Genomic DNA, 22,540 nt, shown 5'->3' with positions numbered 1-22,540 from the left:
GTTTATTCATATCTGACTGAAATCATTATTTCTCTTACAGGAATGTCTTTAGTCTGCAGCAGCAGAGCAGGCACGTGTCGGGCAGACAGAGCTTTTCTAATGGCTCCTTTAATCTTTGACACCAACTCCGGACAGAAGGGCCTACCAGGTGCCATCTTTAAGAACAAAATAACTCGCTCTTCTCCGTCGGCATTGTACTGAGGAACGCAAAGACTGTCTGTGACTTCCTCGAACGCCTCCACTGCAGAGAGGAGAGGAGAGGAACGGAGAGGGCAGAGTAGAGGACAAAAGGAGAAAAAACAAAAATGAGGAGAGCAGATGAGAGGCAAGACAAGAAGGGGAGGTGAGAGGTGAGTAAGGGAGCAAAGATAAGAAGAACAAAGAAGAGGATGTGTGGAGTGTTGTAAGATGTATTTTTTTCACCAATATATAGAGGACCATTACTCAATTTCAGCTCACCAAAATGCTTTGCTATTTCCTTTCATTATCTCTCATCCTTTCTTACGCCCACACCCTTCACCTCCACGGGTAATGCTCTACACTCACCAATGTTGTAGATCTCTGAGCTGCCAAATCGGACTCCGTTGGGGTTCAATGTACCGTCACTGCAGAACAAACACAGATTCAAGATCTAAAACTCTAGTGTCTGTGGTTGAGAAGCTGTCTTGCCACACATCATACAACACACTGCAATGGAGAGAAAGAAATCTACCGGAATACGGAAACAATTATAGTTTCTGTAAGCTGGTGATTCTTTCTTTCTTAATACATATACCATATGGAAACTATATCTTTGTCTATTTATTTGTTTCCGTACGTGTATATTTCCATATTTTTTCAGTTTACCCTGAAAGAACTGAATCCTCTTTTGGTGTTTTTCCCATAAAACAGCTTAAGAGAGCTGAATAATATAATGCAATGGTGTGCCAAATCTCATGCAAAAATAGCCCATGTTAACCTATCCACTTGAGCAGTACTCTAAAAAAATTAATCAATTAAAACTACAGTGATGAAACAATGTTTATTTCAACGTTCAGTCACTCTCCCCTGAATAGAACGGTTAATGGCTGACCTTCTGCCCAGCATGACAATGCCTCCTGTCTTTGGGTTGATTTTACAGTAGTCTCCGTGGGCCCATACCCCTAGACAAAAAGAATGTGATAATAGAAAAACACACCTTAAAAAGAAACCACAATACATGCATGAAAAAGGCAAAAACAGCTGTCAAGAATTGAATTCAATATAATAAATTAAAAAAGGTGTTAAAGGGGAGTTTTGGTATTTTTCAAACTGGACCCTATTTTCCCATGGATTTGTGTAGAAGTTACTAATGTGAACAAGAATCTTTGAAACTGGTCCAGTACTGAGAGAGAAGCCCCAAACTGAGTTGCAATGTAATCCTATAGGGCAAATGCGCACTGTCAACGTACGTCCACTAAAAGTGCTTGTTTTTGCCACAGACAGACACGGATTATTATAACAATACTGTGCCTGACTACATTGTGGAAAAATGACGTGGTTGACGTCCTGTTCTGAAATCTCGCGAGGTGATTTTTTGTCGAAAGACAGCGGTGTGGAACGCAAGTGAGAGAGCTAGAGAGAGGAGTGCTGGGGAGAGTTTGTTGTTTTGGGGTACAGGAAACATAGCTTTGTGTTCTAAAAGATTTCCAATAGACCTTTTTCACAGCAGACATGTTGACATGTCATAGTAGGAAAAGCACAGGTGTATTCAAAACTATTAATGATGGCTGCCTTCCACTTAGGAGAGGCCCTGGTATTGTGCATGCTGACTCACTGAAATAGCTTACTGGGACACTGGATGGAACTGATCGTTAAGGTTATCAATTTCAGCTGTGCTTTTCCTACTATGACAAGTCAAAATGTCTGCCGTGAAAAAGGTCCATTGCGCATTTTTGAATTGTGCCTTCGCGCAGCTTTTATAGACGTTACCTTTGGATACGTACAGGCTGAAGTTGACCTCACAGACCATGTATTTTGTATGCAGTGACCATTTTGACCGTGGATGACTACTGCCAGCCAAAGAGGAGAAAAAATCCTACACCAAAGTACGTTTTCCTAAAGAAAAATGCTCTTCCAAGAGTGGAGAGCTCCAGATAGAGCGGATGTACGGTACTGTGTTGGGCGTACATTGACGGTCGCTATTGGCATATAGGACTATATTGCAGCCCGGTTCGTGGCTGCCGGTTACAGCATTCTCGCTAAGTACCTGACCAATTTAAAATATTCACACAGATCCATAGGACAATAGGGTCCAGGTTAAAGAATACCTGAAATTTCCCTTTAAATGCATTATATCATAAAAGTGTTTCCTTTTTTCTGGGTTTTTGTGTATAGATATACTGTATGTAAGTTTGTATTTATACATGATGTTTCTGTACTTACCAGGATATGTAGAAAAGTAAGCTTTGTGGTATTTGATCCCATTCTCATCATTCCAGAAATGTGTTGGCTGGCAGGGGATTGGTTTCAAGCAGACTAGCTCGCCACTCTCTCCCCATACGGGTTTACCTGTCCCACGCACACCACACACACACACACACACACACACACACACACACACACACACACACACACACACACACACACACACACACACACACACACACACACACACACACACACAGACAGATGAATAAAACATTCTCAGATAAAGAAAAGTATATCACCTAGTAATGTATCCCACACTCCGAGTAGCTGATACACCTTAGTGTGTGGTTTCACACAGACCTCACCTACTCCCTCAGGATGGTGTTATAGGCTTAGAGACCGACTAAAATAATCCCAAACTCTTCCTACAAAACTGCCTTTAAATTATCACTCAATCCACTCTCCTTTGAGGTGGTGGAAATACGGCAGTACAGCCTGCAGCAGGGATCGGGAGCTGGGGAATAAGGGACTAAAAATCAATGAGAAAAACATAGGGCTTGGAAGACTCCCAGCAAGATAAAAAATCTCTCTTTTTTTAGTTTGGCTTGTTAATAAAAAAAAAATAGTGTTTCCCTTTAGTCTTTTCCTGTATTTACCCAGGGAAAGTTCACTAATTATTCTGTTAATTTTTCAGCAATGGCTAGCTTCAAATTCATGCCAATGCATACAGGTACACCGACATATGGGAGCAACCATGTATTACTGCATTCTTCTTATGTTAGCTACCAAGCAGCTCCAGAAGCAGATGGGAAGTTTGCTCAAGGGCATCTCAGCAGTGAGTGAGGCTTGTGATTAATTAGATTAATATAAATATATTTATATATATTTAATATAAAATAATCATATTTTTCCATTCCTACAATTCACACTACCAACTTTCTTACAACCTCTACGTGACCCCCTAGACTCTGTTGGCAATATAGATTGCTCAATAAATCCCTCGATAGAGTTTTTGCTAAATAGAGAGTACAAGCAATGGTATTCCATTTCTGTGCAATTCAGTCACTATGAACATGCACACACGGGGCGGCCTCTATCTCATCCAGTAAGAGCGTTCGCCCCACGTAGGCTGAGTCCTGCAGCGGCGCGGGTTCGAATCCGACCTGCTGCCCTTTACTGCGGGTCGTCCCCCATCTCTCTCCCCCTTTCCAGTCTATCCACTGTCACTATATATTAAAGGTAAAAGCCCCCCAAAAAACAACATGCACACACTCTTACCGTCAAGGCCCCAAGCTTCCACAGCAATGCCGAGGTTTCTTGTTTGGATCTCGCCCCGGTACACTGGAACTGTTGGGTTCTGGCCCATGAAGCATGACACTATGTCAGTGCCGCCTGGGCAGAGAGATGAGAGAATAACAGACACAGAGGGAGAGGATGAGTTGGTTATTGGTCTGAAAATGTAACCAAACCAGAGCTTAAAGAAGAGTGAACACTACCAGAAGCATGACTCAAAATGAATGATAACCTTAGGTTGTGTCTGTCGGTTTGTATAATTGTTTGCTAATACATTAGCCATAACAATTCTAAGGTGAACAAACTGTATTTATATAGTGCTTTTATCCAAGTACCTTATAATTTGCCTCTCATTCATACACTCACACTAACCTTCAGGAGCAATTTAGGGTTCAGGGCCAAGGATCTAGTCACCGACCCTGCAATTAATGGATGGCCCTCCCAGTGTAGACAAACAATGATTATTACTCCAAATGTATTCGTTTATCGTTTATTTTTTCAGTTGAATTATTATTAGTCCAGAAAACATGAAAAAAAAATGCCCATAATTTCCCGGACCCTGAGGTAACTTCAAATTGCTTGTTTTGTTCGACCAACAGTCCACAACTTTAAATATATACAAAATAACACAAAAAAGCAGCAAGTTACTTTCTATACATTTTAAAGGCTGTAACCCCCAAGTTCAATGCAGCTTTAAGTTTAACAAACGTGAAGTTATATCAATCTAGTTCCAAAGAAATCAGTCTCAAATGGAAAACATACATTTTAGTTTGTTTGCTAACCTGTAGAATAAGGTACTGTACCTTAGTAACGCATCACAGTGTCACGAACCTGAGAAATTACTAAACTTAGTATTGGAATCAATCTTACATTTCGACAACACAAACTGGCAGTGTTAGTGCCCTGCTCCACCTCCATATATAGGAGTTCTACACTGTTGCAGCACATTTTTTTAAAATTCTCTCTCTCTCCTCTCTCTCTCTCTCTCTCTCTCTCTCTCTCTCTCTCTCTCTCTCTCTCTCTCTCTCTCATCCATTTGTCTCTTTCTACCTTCCAATCATCTGCTATTTCTGACACATTCTATTCATCTCTCTTCCCATTGTTTCAACTCTACCTCCCTGTTTCGTTGCCTCTCTGTATCATAAGACTCCATCCATCTTGTTCGCTTCCTCTCAACTGCTCTCTGCCCTTCTACCACTCCTTCCTTCTCTGTTGCTTTTCTTTCTGTTCTTTACACTGGCTCTCCCTCTCTCTCTCTCTCTCTCTCTCTCTCTTTGTCTCTCTCTCTCTCTCTGCCAGGCTCTTTATTGAGCTTTAATTGGCTCCCAGGAGGAAGTGGAAACTTTGTCTTCTGATTAAACACACACACTTATAGTGGGAAGACACGCAATTATTTTATTGCACTCACTTTAATGGCTGGGTACACACACAACAAACACACACACACACACACACACACACACACACACACACACACACACAGTTAAGTATATTTTAAGCCAAAAGCCACTGCAGCTTTCTTAGGATGCCTGTCCTCATCAGCCATTTAGTGTGTGTGTGTGTGTGTGTGTGTGTGTATACACAAGAGGGTAACTTGTCACACCGATCTGATGTTTCTAACGGCACTGACTATTCTGAACAGTAAAGGAAAATCTTTTTTGAACTTTTGTTTGTGTGTACATATTTGTGTGCGTGTGTGCAAGTCTGCATTAATTTGTGTAGGTGAGAGTGCTTTGAACATACTCTGACACAGTTTGGGGTCAGACAAAGCCACCAACTGAGACATAAAAACAACCAGCTAACCTACGCATGCATTCATATATTCAAAGATGAATTATAAAAAAGAATACACTTAATGAAAGTCACAGGAAGACTTTACAAACACAAATTCAATACTTGAGAGAAGAGAAGAGAAGTGAAGAGAAGAGAAAAAAAGGGAATAGAGGAGTGACATATGGGCAGTCAGATGGAGGTATATTAGGATGGAAGAAATCCAGCAGTGAAAGTGTTAAAATCCCCCAATGAGGCGCAGCGGGGGTCTGACTTCCCTGCTGACAGGATAACACACACACACACACAGTCACATGGGGTGAAAAATGGCAAAGGGGCCCATCACATATGTCACCGGGACCACCAGTCAGTCCCATATGTTCCGATAAATCCTAAACACACACACACACACACACACACACACACACACACACACACACACACACACACACACACACACACACACACACACACACACACAGTGAGTGTTGACCTCGGGGGTCAAGGTTAGGTCGGTTGGCAGCCAACGGAGGTGCCTGCTGTTGCCCTTGGTGACAAGGAGAAAACTGATGGGGCAGGACCTGCTGTTCTAAATAATATACACAGGGACGCATACCCATGATCACATGCACAGATCTAGTCCCTTAATTTAAAAATACAAATTTTACAATGATAATTACAATGTATTACAACTCTCAATGTTTTAGTTTTGGGCAACCTTTCTATCAATTATGATAAGACTGGTCTGACCAGAGTAACTGATGAGATCCAGCAACACAAGACATTGCTACAACAAAGTCTGACAAGGAACGACATGAAATGAGTGGTGAAATGATCAGACAGATTGTAAACAAGACAACAGTTTGGCCAGAATACCTACAACACTTTATTGGCAGGTAAAATTGAGAGTACCCCAAATTTGAGTGGTAAGTACAGTCAAATCTAAACCATGAAGTTGGTCTGTAAACTGCGATCAATGTTTACAACAGACAGATATAATCAATAACAGATGATCATTTTATGGTTCCCTTTCTCTTCCTCACAAATGGCTAACCTGGGGATATGTATGATCACCAGACTGGTCTTGTTTCTTGTCTCAATTGTTTTCTTGTTTACACTGTCATCATGTTCCCAAATCCAATCTTGGTGAGTAAAATGTTCTTATGATTACTAGGAATGATGGCCAAAACTATGAAAACAAGGAAACCCAGGTTTATCAGATTTCAACAGCCATGAACAGCCTCCTAGTAGATATTGATAGTTGTGGTCATAATAACGTCAACATTTAGGTATGTATCTTTCGGTTTGTGTGTAAATATAAAGTTATGCAACACTGTACCTCTCAGTGATGATAGAAAATGATGACGATTGTCACAAATCTGTTTACTGTTCAATATAGAGTGAAATGTTGGTAATTACTATTGACATAACCACTTGTCTTCTACTGTACAATGGTTGCCAGTATAAAAAAAGAGACAAGTAGAAAATATGTGCAGAGACAAGTGGAGACATTTTATAACAAACTTCAAGACAAATATATAAATGTGAATTAATGAGTCAATCAGCTCATACTGTCCCTCTGATTTCTGCCTTGTGGGTGACATTTCAGTCAAAGCTTGATTGTCCAATCCTTCTGCCTGCATGTCATAATGCACATGAGTGTGTGTGAGTGTGTGTGTGTGTGTGTGTGTGTGTGTGTGTGTGTGTGTGTGTGTGTCAAGGTCAAGGTCAAGGTCGTTTTATTTCATACCCGTAGGTAAATTCGTTATGCAGTAAAAAGAATTTGGTCGTCCACACATAATAAACATAACAACATACAATTATTCCACATACAAATTTACAAGTAATAATTAATAATCATCAATACTCATCATGACAAACTGCACCGCAACACATAGGTGTTCTCTATCCATGTTAATTATGAAAGAACTAAATCTTCTCTCGTACTGATATTATTTAAAACTTCAATTGCGGCCGGAACAAAAGTATTCCTGTACCGTCTTGTTTTCCATCTTGAGGCTGCAAACCGGCAACCAGACGGAAGTAACTTAAAATCAATTCGTAAGGGATGCGACAGATCACTCAAGACAGTACTTGCTTTCCGATACAGCTGATTTGTGTAAATACTTCCTAAATTATTTTGATTTACTCCTATTATTCTACTCGCCCACCTTACAATTTGGTTTAAAGAGTTTTTGTTCTTCACCGACAGGCTTCCATACCACACCCCAATGGAGAATGACAGAACAGATTCAATAAAAGCATGTGTGATGCAAGCTGCTACTTAATCTGTATTTCCGCATGTGTCCGTAATACGTCAGTCACCCAGTCAGTGCTAAATGGCAAACCTTTCAGGACTCACAGAGACAGAAAGCATTGTATTGCCCTGTCAACACAACAATGGGCTGAGAGGGCCTGTGTTTGTGTGTGTGGTAGCATTGTGGGTGGTGAGGAAAATTAGGACAATTTATTTTGTTCAAATTTTCTTTGTATGCGTTAGTTCTTTTGCATCGCAGATGCTTCGTTGCATTATTTTGTAGCTGCAAGTGGTAACGTAGTGCACACCAACAACACCTAGAAAAGCTGCTGCTACTTGTACCCGTAGATGGAAATAAAGTAAAAAGAAAAATGACAAAACGTGTCCCGACAGAGTCTGTATCAGTGAGTTTTACCTGAGATGGAGCCCAGCAGCACGTTGCTCTTGATGCAGCGGTAGACGTAGTCGTAGCTCAGAGGTTTGAGAGGAGATCCAGTAGACAGGATGGTGTGGAGAGACTGGAGGTTGTGCGTTTCCGCTGGGGGAGAAAGAGATAAAAGAAGTAATTGAGGATAAATCTTGCTTACATATATAATATGCAGTATATCTCATTAAAAGGTAGCTCCTGTATATCAAAACATTTTCAAATTTTAAGGACCAACCAAAATGAACCACTATAACTATAACAATTGGCATCGAGTGGTCATTTTTCGACTTATTAAGAATCCATACACACAGTTTCAACATAAGCCTGCACAGCTGTGGCTCCGTAAACCCCTACATGTGTTGTTAATGTAGTTTGACACCCTGATGTGAAACAGCATACAAACTTGCATGTACTACCACACACAAACACACACACCTTTTGCCTTCGTCCCCCAAGGTCCATGCATGCACACACTCTGGCACACACACATGCCCAATCCACAAGCCAATAACACTCTGCAAACTAATAAGCTGTAGATCAGCCACCCACCCCACCCACCCACCCCCCACACACACACACACAGTGGGAACTCCTGCTACCCCCCACCATGCCTCCAGGTGTCCGGTCCAAATGTCAGCCCAGGGAAAAGGGCCCCTCCGCTGGGGCAGCCAGTGAAGAAGCTCCTACCCTTCTCAGCCCACTGGAGGCACACACACACACACACACACACACACACACACACACACACACACACACACACACACACACACACACACACACACACACACACACACACACACACACACACACACCCTCCCTCTGCCATGCCCTCTTTCTCTAATAAGCATCCAAACATACAGTGCCAAATTGATCAAGTAGCTGGCTGATTAAAGAGGATGGAGTAGAGACAGAGAGCGAGACAGACAGACAGACATTTTCGTGCCTTCCTGTTTTGGCCAAAACATTGGGAGAATGTGTGTAGCTAATTTACAGTAAGTTGCAGACAGACACACAAAGCAGGCCCCATGAATAAAGATGAATGGTAATTATAACAGCGCACTGGGAACTGAGACACACAGCAACTGTTTATGCAATAAACATCGGTTATAAGTGCTAATTTATTTCAGGAGAGAAGAAATGGGAAAGACAGTGAAAGTATAAAGTAACAAAGGTAAGGACATGTAGGAAACAGCTAAGCCCTTTGCATTAGTTTTAACTGGTAATTTACATGAAGAGGAGGAGAACACGAGGACATTTGAAAGTTTAGATGAGGGGATGAAGAGGAAAAAACAAAAGAGCAAAAGCTTTGATAAATAATTACATAAAACAGATGCCAGCTTATTTAACAAATTTAACTGGTATTTTTGTAAATTATGGTGCCATTTATTCCAAAATTGTTGATAAAGCAGGGGACGCTTTAGGGGCGTGGCTACACGCCGACCGTTCAATCAGGACAGAGGCTTAGCGATGCATATCCATGCCACTGTGTACATTAAATTAGCCGTGAACTTGTTTTTGGGTGTGGCCTTTGGGTTTGGCCCTCTCACTGTGTTTTCACTTCATCAAAGTTAATTGGATCATTTGGTCGCCTAAAAATGTCTTGTTCAGCATTCTGCCAACCAGCTAATGCTAGCTAACTAGCTAGCATTAGCTGGTAACTTAAGGGAAAGTTTGCCGATTTTCTTTACTGCTGTACATGCAGATGAATGGCAGCAGTACCAGTAAATCTCTGCTGGATGTATCGCTTCATAAGGGTTGAAAATCCCCCTTTAGCGTTTAGCTTAGCGCAGTGCCATTCATTGCAACCATAAACAACACTGGCTTGGCCACGTTATCCTCCCCAGCTCCACCTTCTTGACAAAAATAGTTACATCCAGTTGCAAAAAGCCAAGCTGGTGACGCATGTATCGCCAAACTCGAGGCTTTAAAACGTGAGTCCACAGACCAATGGGTGACATCACAGATATTTTAACAGTCTATGATTTACAGTAAGGATTGGAGCCTAACAATTTGAAAATTGTCATGTGCTTTGTTCTATTACAATATAGTACGTAACTTTGCAAAAGAGCGCAGCAAAGCAGCAATAATTTTAGCATGCACTTCTAAACTATTGTCAGAGAAATAGCAAAGACAGAACGGCATGTATGAAGGTTACTAGGAAGACTCTGATTATGTGTAGAGACCTGGTTCTCTCTCTGGAGAACTGTGACACTAAAAGCAATTAGTTGGGCCTATCCATGACTCATATGAATTATCACAACAGCACTTTTATGAGTGTCAAACACCAGAACACAGGGCAAACTGTTGATTTACGCAGTACATGGCATAAAGGACATTTAGAGTCAAACAACAGCATCACTATTATAATGATCATTTTGTCCATCTGCTCCTATTGTTCCAGGTTCCATTCTCATAGGTAGTAGATTACATGTGTGTTTATGTGCGTGTGGTGAATGCATTTCTCTCTGGGTTTCTGCTTGTTATCTGTGTGCGTCCATGTGTGTCTCCGGATGTCTGTGTGCATGCTTACGTAAGTGTGTACACCTTCGTGTCTGGGACCACAACTCACCGGGTTTCAGGTTCCTCTCCTGCAGCACAGACAGCCACTTGGCCCCGGTACCAAAGATAGTAATACTGAAGAAGAGAAAAGATAGAGAGAGACAAGAAGGAAAAGATGGAAATTCGTTTTTTAAGCATACCAATATGTATAATAAGGATCAGTGAAGGATTCTTTCCCAACATAAAAAAAAACATTATTCAATTTCACAAAAAGACGTCCATTATTTTGACAATGACAGCCATTGCAAAAGCCCTCCTACATACAAGTACTGTAGTCTGTATTGTGGAAGCAGAAACTTTTAACAATAGAACCAAATTAGCAAACATTATGAATCACCCTCTGGTGTGGTATGAATATTGTTGCTAAATTTCATGGCAATCTGGCTGGTAATTTTTGAGATATCCTACTCAAGACCAAAGAGTTGGACAGATAATTGGATGGACAGACAGGCTGATGAACTGTGGGACATCATGATCCTTTATCATCAAAATTAAACAAGTAACACAGCTCTCCTCCAACATACCATGCTTTATTTCCCAAATGTTTTTAACTGGCTTGTCTTCATCAGGATGGTGATGAATATTATAGTATATTTTTTGCTACATAAGCACAACAAAATTCATTTTCCGCCTATCAACAACAAAATGTGGGCAAATAAAGCAGTAGAATTTAAAAAAGTGTCCCATCCTGCCGCGACAATGTCACACCTTAGTAATAGTAGAGGCTTATACAGTAAAAATTTTGTGTAAAAATCGAAATCCTAATATGGACTTGTGCAATATCCAAATCACATGAGCAATATTTGATAAAGGCAAAATATGTGTCAAAATACCATTCTAGTGTGCTGCTGTAGAGATCTCCCAGGCCAAAACAAGTCGTATTATATCCTATTAAATATTTAATCAAATGCAAATACCAGTTTAAAACTACCAAATTCTGAATAATATGTATTGCTTGACATAACATTATTCATTATGATATTTTGCACAATCATTTCAAAACATGTCTCAGAGGGTGTGAGCTCACCTCCGTCTCTGTCATCTAGAATGTAATCTTAGACAATTTAAGAGATCTCTCTGGTGTGCTCTTAAATTTAAGAACATTGTTAAGTCACATAATTTCGATAAATTGGGTTTTATTCTTAAGTTTGCAAGTGGGAGTAAGAGTGACAAATTTGGCCCCAGAGAACAAATCCCCCCCTTAATAAATATACATTTAGATCAGATCTTAGTTAAGATGACAATACAAAAAAGGTTGATCCCATTTGTTAGCTGGAACAGCAATTGGTCTGTATTGGCAGAGTAATAGTGAGAAGTGATGTTTTAAAGTGCTTATTAGGGCTACACGATATGAGAAATAAATATAATTGCAATTCTTTTGACTGATATTGCAATTGCGATATGATTCACAACACTGGAGGGAATGATCATTTTTGTATCATTATTCTCATTTTCATTGAAAAATATTAAAATAATTTTTTTTTAATGATTATAGTGTGATTTTTGCGAGGATCTGTACCAAACAGCACCACAATACTTCATTCAGAATGGTTTGACACATATTTGGCCTTTAACAGATATTCCGCTAGTCCATATTGCGATTTCGATAAATTGTGATGCAGCCCTAGTGCTTATACAACTGTATACATATGAGTTGATGTTGCTATTCAGCTGCTGAATGAGCACTGATGGTGAAGCATGAATGAATGACCTGATGAAAGTGCTACTTCAATGCTCAGCCTGAACTGACTCCATTTGTGGCGCTGGATCTATGCATGACAAGGTGTAATTTTAATGTCTGTGTGCTGAATGTAAAAATATAAAAGGGCAACAGTTACTGAACAGCCTTTGCCCTTAATCCCATCTGCTCCAGTGAAGCTGCTCAGTAGCTTGGTTGTACTAAGAAGCTCCCAGGAGAGGAGAGTGTGCCACTGTCTAAATGTAAAGCAAGGTGATGCTAAAACAGAGCTTGTATGCTCAGTCAACCCTTCATGGATAGATAAGAAAAATGAAGAAAAACAACTGATTGGAAATTGACTTTGCTTTCAACTGAACAAACACAAAAAAGAGTCAAACATAAAAATGGTCAGTCTAGCATAAGAGGACAAAATGTGTCCTTTGTAAATGGTCCACAAGGAAAATAGTTCAGAGGAGAATGTATTGACAGGATGTTTGCACACAACAACCGTGCAATGAAATGATTTGGGGAAGTGGCTTTCTTCTGTGTGCATGGAAGTCATCTTGACAGCTGACAACAGCTGGACAACATGTGAAAAGCAAGAAAGTGACAAAACGTCACTTCTGTGTTCCCCTGCCGTCTTAATTCTGAAACAAAGAGCCTTTTAAAGTCTGCCTCGGTGAATGGGTGTGTTTGTGTCTTCATGTCTTTTCAAGTTATTTTTAGTGACATCCAATCTATCAAAATGCCTCCTATCATTACGGTAACCATGTCTGTCAATCAAAAAAAGATCAAAATGAATCTGTCTCTGGGATACAAAACAACTGCCTGATGCTTGATTGGTCAATAACCAGGAATTGGTTTGCATTGAAAGATGTGATTTGCTCACAGATGTTAGAATTGATTAGTGGTTGATAGGGTGAGGGGGGTTAGATGGGGTGAAAGGTCCAAAGAAGGAATATCTCAAAAGGATTGATGTGAGTGATGCACACACTGGCCTAATGTGCACACATAGTACACACACCTCTTGGCCATGCTGCCTCTGCATGCCTCACTCTTTTTCAGTGTCATAGGTAATTTAAAATCACAATCTTATCTGATTCATTAAGAAATTGTTAATGGAGACTGAGTTAGGCTTCAATGTCTGTTTTTGGATAATCCAACACATAAGATATGTGACAAACCATGGTACTTTATCAAATTGATGCAAAAATCATAGAATTGTGCCTGGAAACTGTCCCGCTTATTTGAATTGCAATATTGGCCTCATACACCAAGAAATATTAAAGGGATGGACACTACAGTCTAAACAGTAAGGCAAAATCTTTGACAGTTGACTAATTTCTATCATCTCTACCCTTTTATCTGTCAGGGTTCAAACTGTTTGTAGAGAATGTTACAACATACTTAAATGTTGCTTTACTTATCTTTTATTTAAAAAAAAGATCAAATACAAAAAAGGTACTAAGAATGCTTCAGTACTAACAAAAACAGTGAAATGAATAAATTAATGAATACCTAAGTCAATGAAATTACCAACATTTTAGTATATCAGTTAAACATTCAGTCCATCAAATCATTTTTCAATGCTGTACCTCTAGACCTCTAATTCATACATCTGCCCTAATCTATTTATTATACCTCTATACTATTAAGAGTCTTGATTTCTAATTCTGAAGGTTATTCTTTCCATTTCTAATTTCCAATTTTGAAATTAAGTTTTTTTTTTTATTCTATACAATATAAACACCTTTAATTAGTGTAATACTAATAAGAGTGTGCATGTGTATATTTTGTATGGCTGGGTAGATACGGTCTATACCTGTTCTCCACATTTGCTTACAGCACACCAGATATGGCAAATGACACGCAGAAACTCAAACACAAAGACAGATTTGTCATCTGTGTCCACACACACACACACACACAGACACACAGACACACACACACACACACACACACACACACACACACACACACACACACACACACACACACACACACACACACACACACACACACACACACACACACACACACACACACACACACACACACACACACAATACTATCCATCATCTCTGACCCCCTCATTCGCATCTGGATTTGTTCGTTGCTGGCTTCCATGGAGAGGGTCGGCCTATTCTGATTGGAGGCAGGTGGCCAGGTGTGGCTGCTTAATGGGTGTTTAGGATGGAGGGTGGAGGGGTAGCTGTGAGTCTCTGTTTGTGCGAGTGTGCGTCTGCATGCGTGACCGTACATGTGTGTCTGTTTCAAGGGAGACATGTTGCTGGAAGCTACTGAACCAATAAGAGACACCCGAAGCCAATCAGACACAAAGAGCCCCTCCAAGCAGCTATAACGTTAATGTGTCTCTATGCGTGTCGTGATGTTAGCAATTGAAGTCCCAGTTGTCAGTGCACTACTACCCCAGGAAAAATTTGGATATAAAAATTGACCATTGCTCTCTTCTCATGTGTTAGGGGGCTACCAGTAAAATAGTTTGAAACCACTGTTGGATGGTGTTATTCTTTCACTTAATATTAAAAGTCTGAAGCACTATATTATTTTTGAAAATTGATAAACAGCCTCCATATAATGTCAACAGAATTTTTAGTGCTATTGTTTCTAAAAAAAAAAAAAAGTAATTATCTTCCCATGAACTCTGTTGCTTTCTCTCACAAAAAGGATGCTGATCCTGATCCTTTTTCCATCAGCACTTCCCTCTTTCTGGAATCTAGCATTGTGAAGCTCTTTCTATTTTGTTCTATAAAGCATTCTCCTTTTGTGCTTCAATCTAACCCAGTGGCAAACAATCAATAAAGCAGAGCAGAGGCCAATATGGGTGTGGTAATGCTTTTTTGTTTTTTACAGTAACTCAATATGCTGCATGTAGCACAAGTATGGTCATTGTTTAGTCTGTGAATAAATAATCTGTTTTTAAAGATTTGATGAAGACTCGCATCTCCAGTTCACAACATTTAGACGCAGTTAGAAGACAAGAGGATATTTCAAATAACTATGCCCATGTGTCTAAAACTGTAACTGAGCTGGCAAGATGCAATCTGCTAAACTGTGTTGTACAGTATTTTACCAACTCCTACATTAGGCCATGAGGTGGGACCAGGGGAGAACTTGCTTGAACGAGTGTTCTGCGTGCCAATAATCAATGTCCATAATCTGTCTGATTTGTTTCATTTTGCAAAACACAACAAAACAAAGTGGTGTAATGGCTCTAACATGTATCTTTAGTCATTCGTCATCCGCCAAAGAGGATACGTGAGATTTTTGCTTTGGCAAGAGACAACATTTCTATAGTTGGTGCAAAAGTATAGGAGGGATCTTTTCTGACATCCCAGCTCAACACATAATGGTCAAAAGATTGACGAGACAAGAAGAACCTCAGAGAAAACAGAGGGGCTTCCAAAGTCCCATTCATACATGGAACCTGTCACAAGTATAAATGTTGTAAGCTTTTGCGTGCTTTATCCAGGAATGCTGTCTCAATAAATCTCCCTTTCCTACATGCTTCATGCAGGGGAAGTTGTCAGATAATTTAGAGATTAGGGTGCATGCAATAAAATGACCATGACATCAATGTTACTGGTAAAAACACATAGTATGACACCGTTTACACATTTTGTGACCTATTTTCTTCCTAAGGATTTGGGATCTGTTTTATTCAGTTAAAGACAAAAGATACTTCTTTCCAAATTAATACGTAATAAGATTGTACCTGAATCACTTCTACAGTGGCTCACATTAGTTAGTAGATTCTCGATAGGTAATAAAGCAAAGAGAACTACAACAGTATTCTAACCTTGTTCACTCTATTTTTTTTATTTAAATACTTTATGGGCAAACAAGCAGTGAGGTTAAAAGACTAAAACATTTATGCCATAAAAAAAGCTACTACAAACCAAGCAATGTTGTGATTAGTCCCTGCTCAACCAGTTATTTTACCAGGGTCCCAATCATCATTATAGTTAGTAAAGTTGTGATCATTAGCTTTGTGATCTACAAAGTTTCTGCAGTAGAAGTACTTTTACCTGGCACTTTGGCTCTATAGTTCCCCCACTACTACCCCAAATGTGTCACATTTTTCTCCCCATTACACTCTTCCTTGCTGAAGGCAATATGCCATCCCTGTTGCATTGAATTCCCAGCTCTGGGCGTTGCAGCACTCTCACTCTCCTTGACGGTCCCATCACTCCCCTGTCATTTCCCGTCTGAATTACGGGAAATTTGCAACCATGAAAAGCGAGCATGTTGCCAATCCACATAGAGACCGTTTTAGTTGCGTGTTTGACTTCTGTCACTCTCCCGACTAACAGAACAGATACGCTTCAGTTTTACTGAATGTATCAATCCTCACTGACTCCCGCGTTTTGTACGCATCTACGTATGTTGATTGATCAAGGCTCCCAGTCTGTCTGTGAGCTTGCCTACTTCTCTACTGCTGCTGACTGACGGCTGAGACGGGAAGAGATGTTTAAGAAAGATGGAATCAGTGTGGATTTGGGTGACAGAACGCCAAAGCATTCGAATACTGAAAACCGTCAAAGCTTCGAAGCATTCAGGTCAGCCCTAGGAAATGTTAAACTTGTTTGTAGATGACACACATTTATTTTGTTACAGCAATCATTTTAAATATCTATGAACAGGTAAATGGTTTGTGTCAATGGCTGTTAAAGTGATGGTTCGGAGTAATTTACCCTAGGGTCCTTTGCACCATGACCTCGAGCCAAACACCTCCCCAGAAGCTTTTTTCACCTGGGTCTAACATTGGGCGAGTTAGCGTAGACTAGCGTTAGCCGCTGAATAGCTTAGCGCGGGGCTAATGGACCCACGTTTGTATCTCTTAAATGACCCCACTAATAATGCCCGAAATGATACCAAAGGTCTACACTAGTATATATAGGTTATGCACTCATAAAATTATGGATTGGAAAGTTTGTAAGTACACCAGAAGTTTATGTAAATAACACTTGCCTGCTGGCTTCTGCTCTCTAATGTTGTTGTTGCTGCTGTGAGACGAGTGCTTAGGGACGTCTACAAATTACAACACCGAAAAGAGATGCAACAAAAATATTTTTTAATTTTACTTATTTTTTAAAGTAAGTGCTGTAATATAACTAGCAGGAGACAAGTAATAATTGAGGTAAGTTTGGAGACATTACCTTATTTAATCATTAAATTAATACATATTTTTGTTGTATCTCTTTTCGGTGTAGTAATTTGTAGACAGCCCTAAGCACTCGTCTAACTGCAGGTAGCAGCAGCAGCAGCAGCAACAGAGAGCAGAAGAGAGCAGGCAAGTGTTCATAAACTTCTGGTGTACTTACAAACTTTCCAATCCATCGTTTTATGAGTGCATAACCTATTTGTACTAGTGTAGACCTTTGGTATCATTTCGGGCATTATTAGTGGGGTCATTTACGAGATACAAACGTGGGTCCATTAGCCCCTGCGCTAAGCTATTCAGCGGCTAACGCTACTCTAGGCTAACTCGCCCAATGTTAGACCCAGGTGAAAAAAGCTTCTGGGGGGGTGTTTGGCTCGAGGTCATGGTGCAAAGGACCCTAGGGTGAATTACTCCGAACCATCACTTTAAGAAAATGGTTGCGCTTGCAAACCGTATCTGATAGCACTAGGGATGCAACGATTATAGATTTTGTTGGTATGATTATAGTCTAAAAAATAATCATGGTTGCACGATTATTACAATTATTATTATTATTATGCATGAATTCATTTTACTGCTAATGTATGAAATCACATGAACACTCTAGATGTCAATGTGTTATTTATTGCTGCCTTTTGAAACAGAAATAACAGTAACAGTTTTTAATGTTTTAAAAATGATTATATGATCAATCATCAACCTTTTTATTTAAATTCATCTGAAAAGATTACAGACTAGAGGTGAATCAGTCACACCACAAATAAAGGCCAAGTTGGCAACAGCAGTGCTGTCCTTCTTAAAGTGATGGTTCGGAGTAATTCACCCTAGGGTCCTTTGCACCATGACCTCGAGCCAAACAACCCCCCAGAAGCTTTTTTCACCTGGGTCTAACATTGGGAGAGTTAGCGTAGAGTAGCTTTATCAGCTGAATAGGTTAGCGCAGGGGCTAACGGACCCACGTTTGTATCTTGTAAATTACCCCACTAATAATGCCCGAAATGATACCAAACGTCTATAAGTAGTACAAATAGGTTATGCTCTCATAAAACGATGGATTGGAAAGTTTGTAAGTACACCAGAAGTTTATGTAAATAACACTTGCCTGCTGGCTTCTGCTCTCTGCTGTTGTTGTTGTTGCTGTTGTAAGACGAGTGCTTAGGGCCGTCTACAAATTACAACACCGAAAAGAGATGCAACAAAAATATTTATTAATTAAATTTTTTTTTTTAAGTAAGTGCTGTAGTATAACTAGCAGGAGACAAGTAATAATTGAGGTAAGTTTGGAGACATTACCTTATTTAATCATTGAATTAATAAATATTTTTGTTGTAACTCTTTTCAGTGTAGTAATTTGTAGACGGCCCTAAGCACTCGTCTAACTGCAGGTAGCAGCAGCAACAGCAACAACAGAGAGCTGAAGAGAGCAGGCAAGTGTTCATAAACTTCTGGTGTACTTACAAACTTTCCAATTCATCGTTTTTATGAGGCATAACCTATTTGTACTACTTGTAGACGTTTGGTATCATTTCGGGCATTATTAGTGGGGTAACTTACAAGATACAAACGTGGGACCATTAGCCCCTGCGCTAAGCTATTCAGCTGATAACGCTACTCTAGCTAACTCTCCCAATGTTCGACCCAGGTGAAAAAAGCTTCTGGGAGGGTGTATGGCTCGAGGTCATGGTGCAAAGGACCCTAGGGTGAATTACTCCGAACCATCACTTTAAGAAGAAGTGGCCCTTTTTGGGTCTTGCTAGCTGGTGTGTCTAAAAGTTGGAGGAGCTGCTAGACAAGATGCACCTGTCACAGGGAGATGTGGAGCATGTTGCCAAGGAATAAATGTGATGGAGAGATCTCTTTGCAGCCTTATGTCCCACAGGGGATGAAGAGGAGTAAGTCAGTAACGTTAAGTGGTAACGTCAGTGACATGGTTGAGCTGTAAGGGAGTTTTGACTCGTGCGAATGTAACGCTATCATCAGCTCGCTCACTGTAAATGCAAACTGTAACGTTACGTAAACATTAAACAGGCTAATGTTAGCTAACTGGTAACGTTAATAAGCTAACAAACACTTAAAGTGATGGTTCGGAGTAATTCACCCTAGGGTCCTTTGCACCATGACCTCGAGCCAAACACCCCCCCAGAAGCTTTTTTCACCTGGGTCTAACATTGGGCGAGTTAGTGTAGAGTAGCGTTAGCCGCTGAATAGCTTAGCGCGGGGCTAATGGACCCACGTTTGTATCTCTTAAATGACCCCACTAATAATGCCCGAAATGATACCAAAGGTCTACACTAGTATATATAGGTTATGCACTCATAAAACGATGGATTGGAAAGTTTGTAAGTACACCAGAAGTTTATGTAAATAACACTTGCCTGCTGGCTTCTGCTCTCTGCTGTTGTTATATACTATATATATATATATATATATATATATATATATATATATATATATGTTATAAACTAAATAATAACCAAGCTCACACACTTACTGTACCTTAATGATATACCCTTTTCAAACGTAAACAGAAGTAAACAATGGAACATATAACATTTGAACCAATTCATTGCTTGCCTGCACACATCCACTCACACACTATTGTCACTGACCATTTCCTCTTTTTTCTTGCTGTCTTCAAAAGACAATAGACGATCAATACTGAGTTTAGCACCTGCTGTTAATGGTGGGGACAGTGGTAATGGTGGTGGGGAGAGATCTGCTTTAAATATCCTCTGTGCTACTAAGGATGTGAACCTACAGTGTGTGAAAACATTTCTTGAATGATGAAAAGGAGTTAGGGGTTATGGGGTATTTACAGTACAGTAGGTGGGTGTGGGTTTATACAGTATCTAATCCTAGTATCACGGGACCCAAAGATGGAATCAGACAACATGTCTACACGATTCACGTATGTTATAGTGTCAACAGTCACTGGACTAGATGGTAAACTTTAGGTTTCAGCTGTCTTGGCTGTCTTGTAGTTTGACCTGGGTTTTGGGTTCATCGGAATTTACAACATCACTATCAATCTCAATAACCTACATCTAATGACCCCGCTAAGTTAAAGTGGCCTGCTCAGCTGAGTACAACACATCAGTGGACTTTCAAAATAACAACGGGGCAGCTCATTTGTGGTAATCAATAAGAACATTTGGTGTGTCTTTTGTATGTTTGAACTTTGAGAGTGATTTCTTTTAAAGTTTTGTGCAACTTCATTTAAATTATATTTTCTCCAAACCTCTATATACATTCACTACAGTACATACTGTACAGTAAAACTTCTTTCCATTGGGTTTTTTCAACTATACACCAAATAATAACCTTGCTTGGCATAAAAATTAAGCAAATGTATCTCCAATGCCCACTGTATACTCCATTCCCCCCCCCCCCCTTTTTTCATCTATCTTCTCATTTAGATAAGGAGTAATAAATTACTGTTAACTGTATGATCAATTGCTGGGGGTCTCCGTTCTCGATGCACATTATAACCATCAGAAATCTTTATTCATGGGTCTGCTCTTGTGTGTGTGCAAGTTGTCAATTAGGCAAACACATTATCAATTCTGCAGTTGAAAACAAAATCTCCAAGGAAAACCTTACCCTTTGCTTGTGCTCTCTTCCTCACTCCCTGTCTGTATATCCAAATCCTTCTCTGCTCTTTTCCCCCCAAAATATATATATTAAAATTAAATATAATGGCTGTGGTCACTTGAATCATTTGTGTTGAAAATGCAACATGCGGTGGGCTGCACACTCAATTGAGGCTACAGTAGGCATTGGTTAAAATCTGTGGAGAAATTGTGTTTACATGTTTTCCAGACGTTTCATAAGCCCCTTTCCCACTGGCCAAAAAACCCACTAACATCTGGCTTTTGTCTTTAGTGGGAAAGTGGGCAATGACTCTGCAGTAGTCACGGGTAGTTATCGGCTCCAGCAGTGAAAAATGTATCATCTAAATATTAATATGAATTGTGACAAAACCCTCCATAACAAAAATTTTGATTTGGGGTTTTTGATTTATTTGTGTGTGTGTGTGTGTGTGTGTCTAACTCACCCCAGCTGGTCTGTCAGGTTCCACAGGACACTGGGTGTGGGCATTAGTGGTGAACCGTCATATAAAACCACTGAGGCACCCACTGCCAGAGCAGACACCAGCCAGTTCCACATCATCCAGCCGGTCTAAAAACAGGGTGCGCGAACACACACACACACACACACACACACACACACACACACACACACACACACACACACACACACACACACACACACACACACACACACACACACACACACACACACACACACACACACACACACAGCGGTTGGTTAATCTGGTATAAACACTCCTTTCTCATCAACATGGATAAACGGGTAGCAAAATGGACAACTCCTGCAGACTGTGTTATTTATCTATTTTTTCGGCATGCTGAGCTACTGCTTTGGCATCATCCCCAATACATATTCATATTCATGGTAATGTTAGCTCTACAGACAATTGTCAGCGGACAGGATACATGTGTAAACTGCATTAGGCGTAGACGTACACAATTCCAATTAGCAGTTAAACAATTAGACAGTGAATCGATTAGTCGATTGACAGAAAATTCTGTTAATCAATTAATCACTGAGGTCATTTATCATGCAGAAATGCCAAATATTCACTGTCCAGGTTCTGAAATGTGAGGATTTGCAGCTTTTCTCTTGTTTAGATCTTTGTAAATTCAATACATTTGGGTTGGACTGTTGGTCGGACAATAAAAAAAATGTGTCGATATGATTGTGGGCTCTGAAAACCTGTAATAGTCATACTTCAGAAATGGTCTGCCATCTTATACAATTAACTCCTAATCAATTTAACAAAATTGACAGATTAATTGATCATTAAAATAATCAGTAGTTTCAGCAGAAATCTTGACAACTCTAAATAGGCAGATATTCAGTTACAGGTTGACTAAACAGATGTAAGTGTGCCAATTATAT

At 39.9% G+C, this 22,540-nt stretch overlaps 1 protein-coding gene across 1 annotated transcript in view; it reads right to left on the bottom strand.

The window, feature by feature from the left end:
• The window catches only part of aacs (acetoacetyl-CoA synthetase), a 44,125-nt gene that overhangs the window by 2,658 nt on the left and 18,927 nt on the right, over positions 1–22,540 (bottom strand). The window contains exons 10-17 of the mRNA XM_039803263.1: positions 21,612–21,736; positions 10,705–10,769; positions 8,124–8,246; positions 3,667–3,780; positions 2,404–2,529; positions 1,073–1,142; positions 547–605; positions 39–241 (exon numbers count right to left, since the gene is read on the bottom strand). Coding sequence (XP_039659197.1) covers positions 39–241; positions 547–605; positions 1,073–1,142; positions 2,404–2,529; positions 3,667–3,780; positions 8,124–8,246; positions 10,705–10,769; positions 21,612–21,736 — 885 coding nt within the window. The remainder of the gene's footprint in view (positions 1–38; positions 242–546; positions 606–1,072; positions 1,143–2,403; positions 2,530–3,666; positions 3,781–8,123; positions 8,247–10,704; positions 10,770–21,611; positions 21,737–22,540) is intronic.

The sequence above is a fragment of the Perca fluviatilis genome, chromosome 6 (assembly GCF_010015445.1).
Source record: "Perca fluviatilis chromosome 6, GENO_Pfluv_1.0, whole genome shotgun sequence".
NCBI classification, from domain to species: domain Eukaryota; kingdom Metazoa; phylum Chordata; class Actinopteri; order Perciformes; family Percidae; genus Perca; species Perca fluviatilis.
The sequence above is the reverse complement of the archived record's forward strand: the minus strand, read 5'-3'. Positions and strand labels throughout refer to the sequence as shown.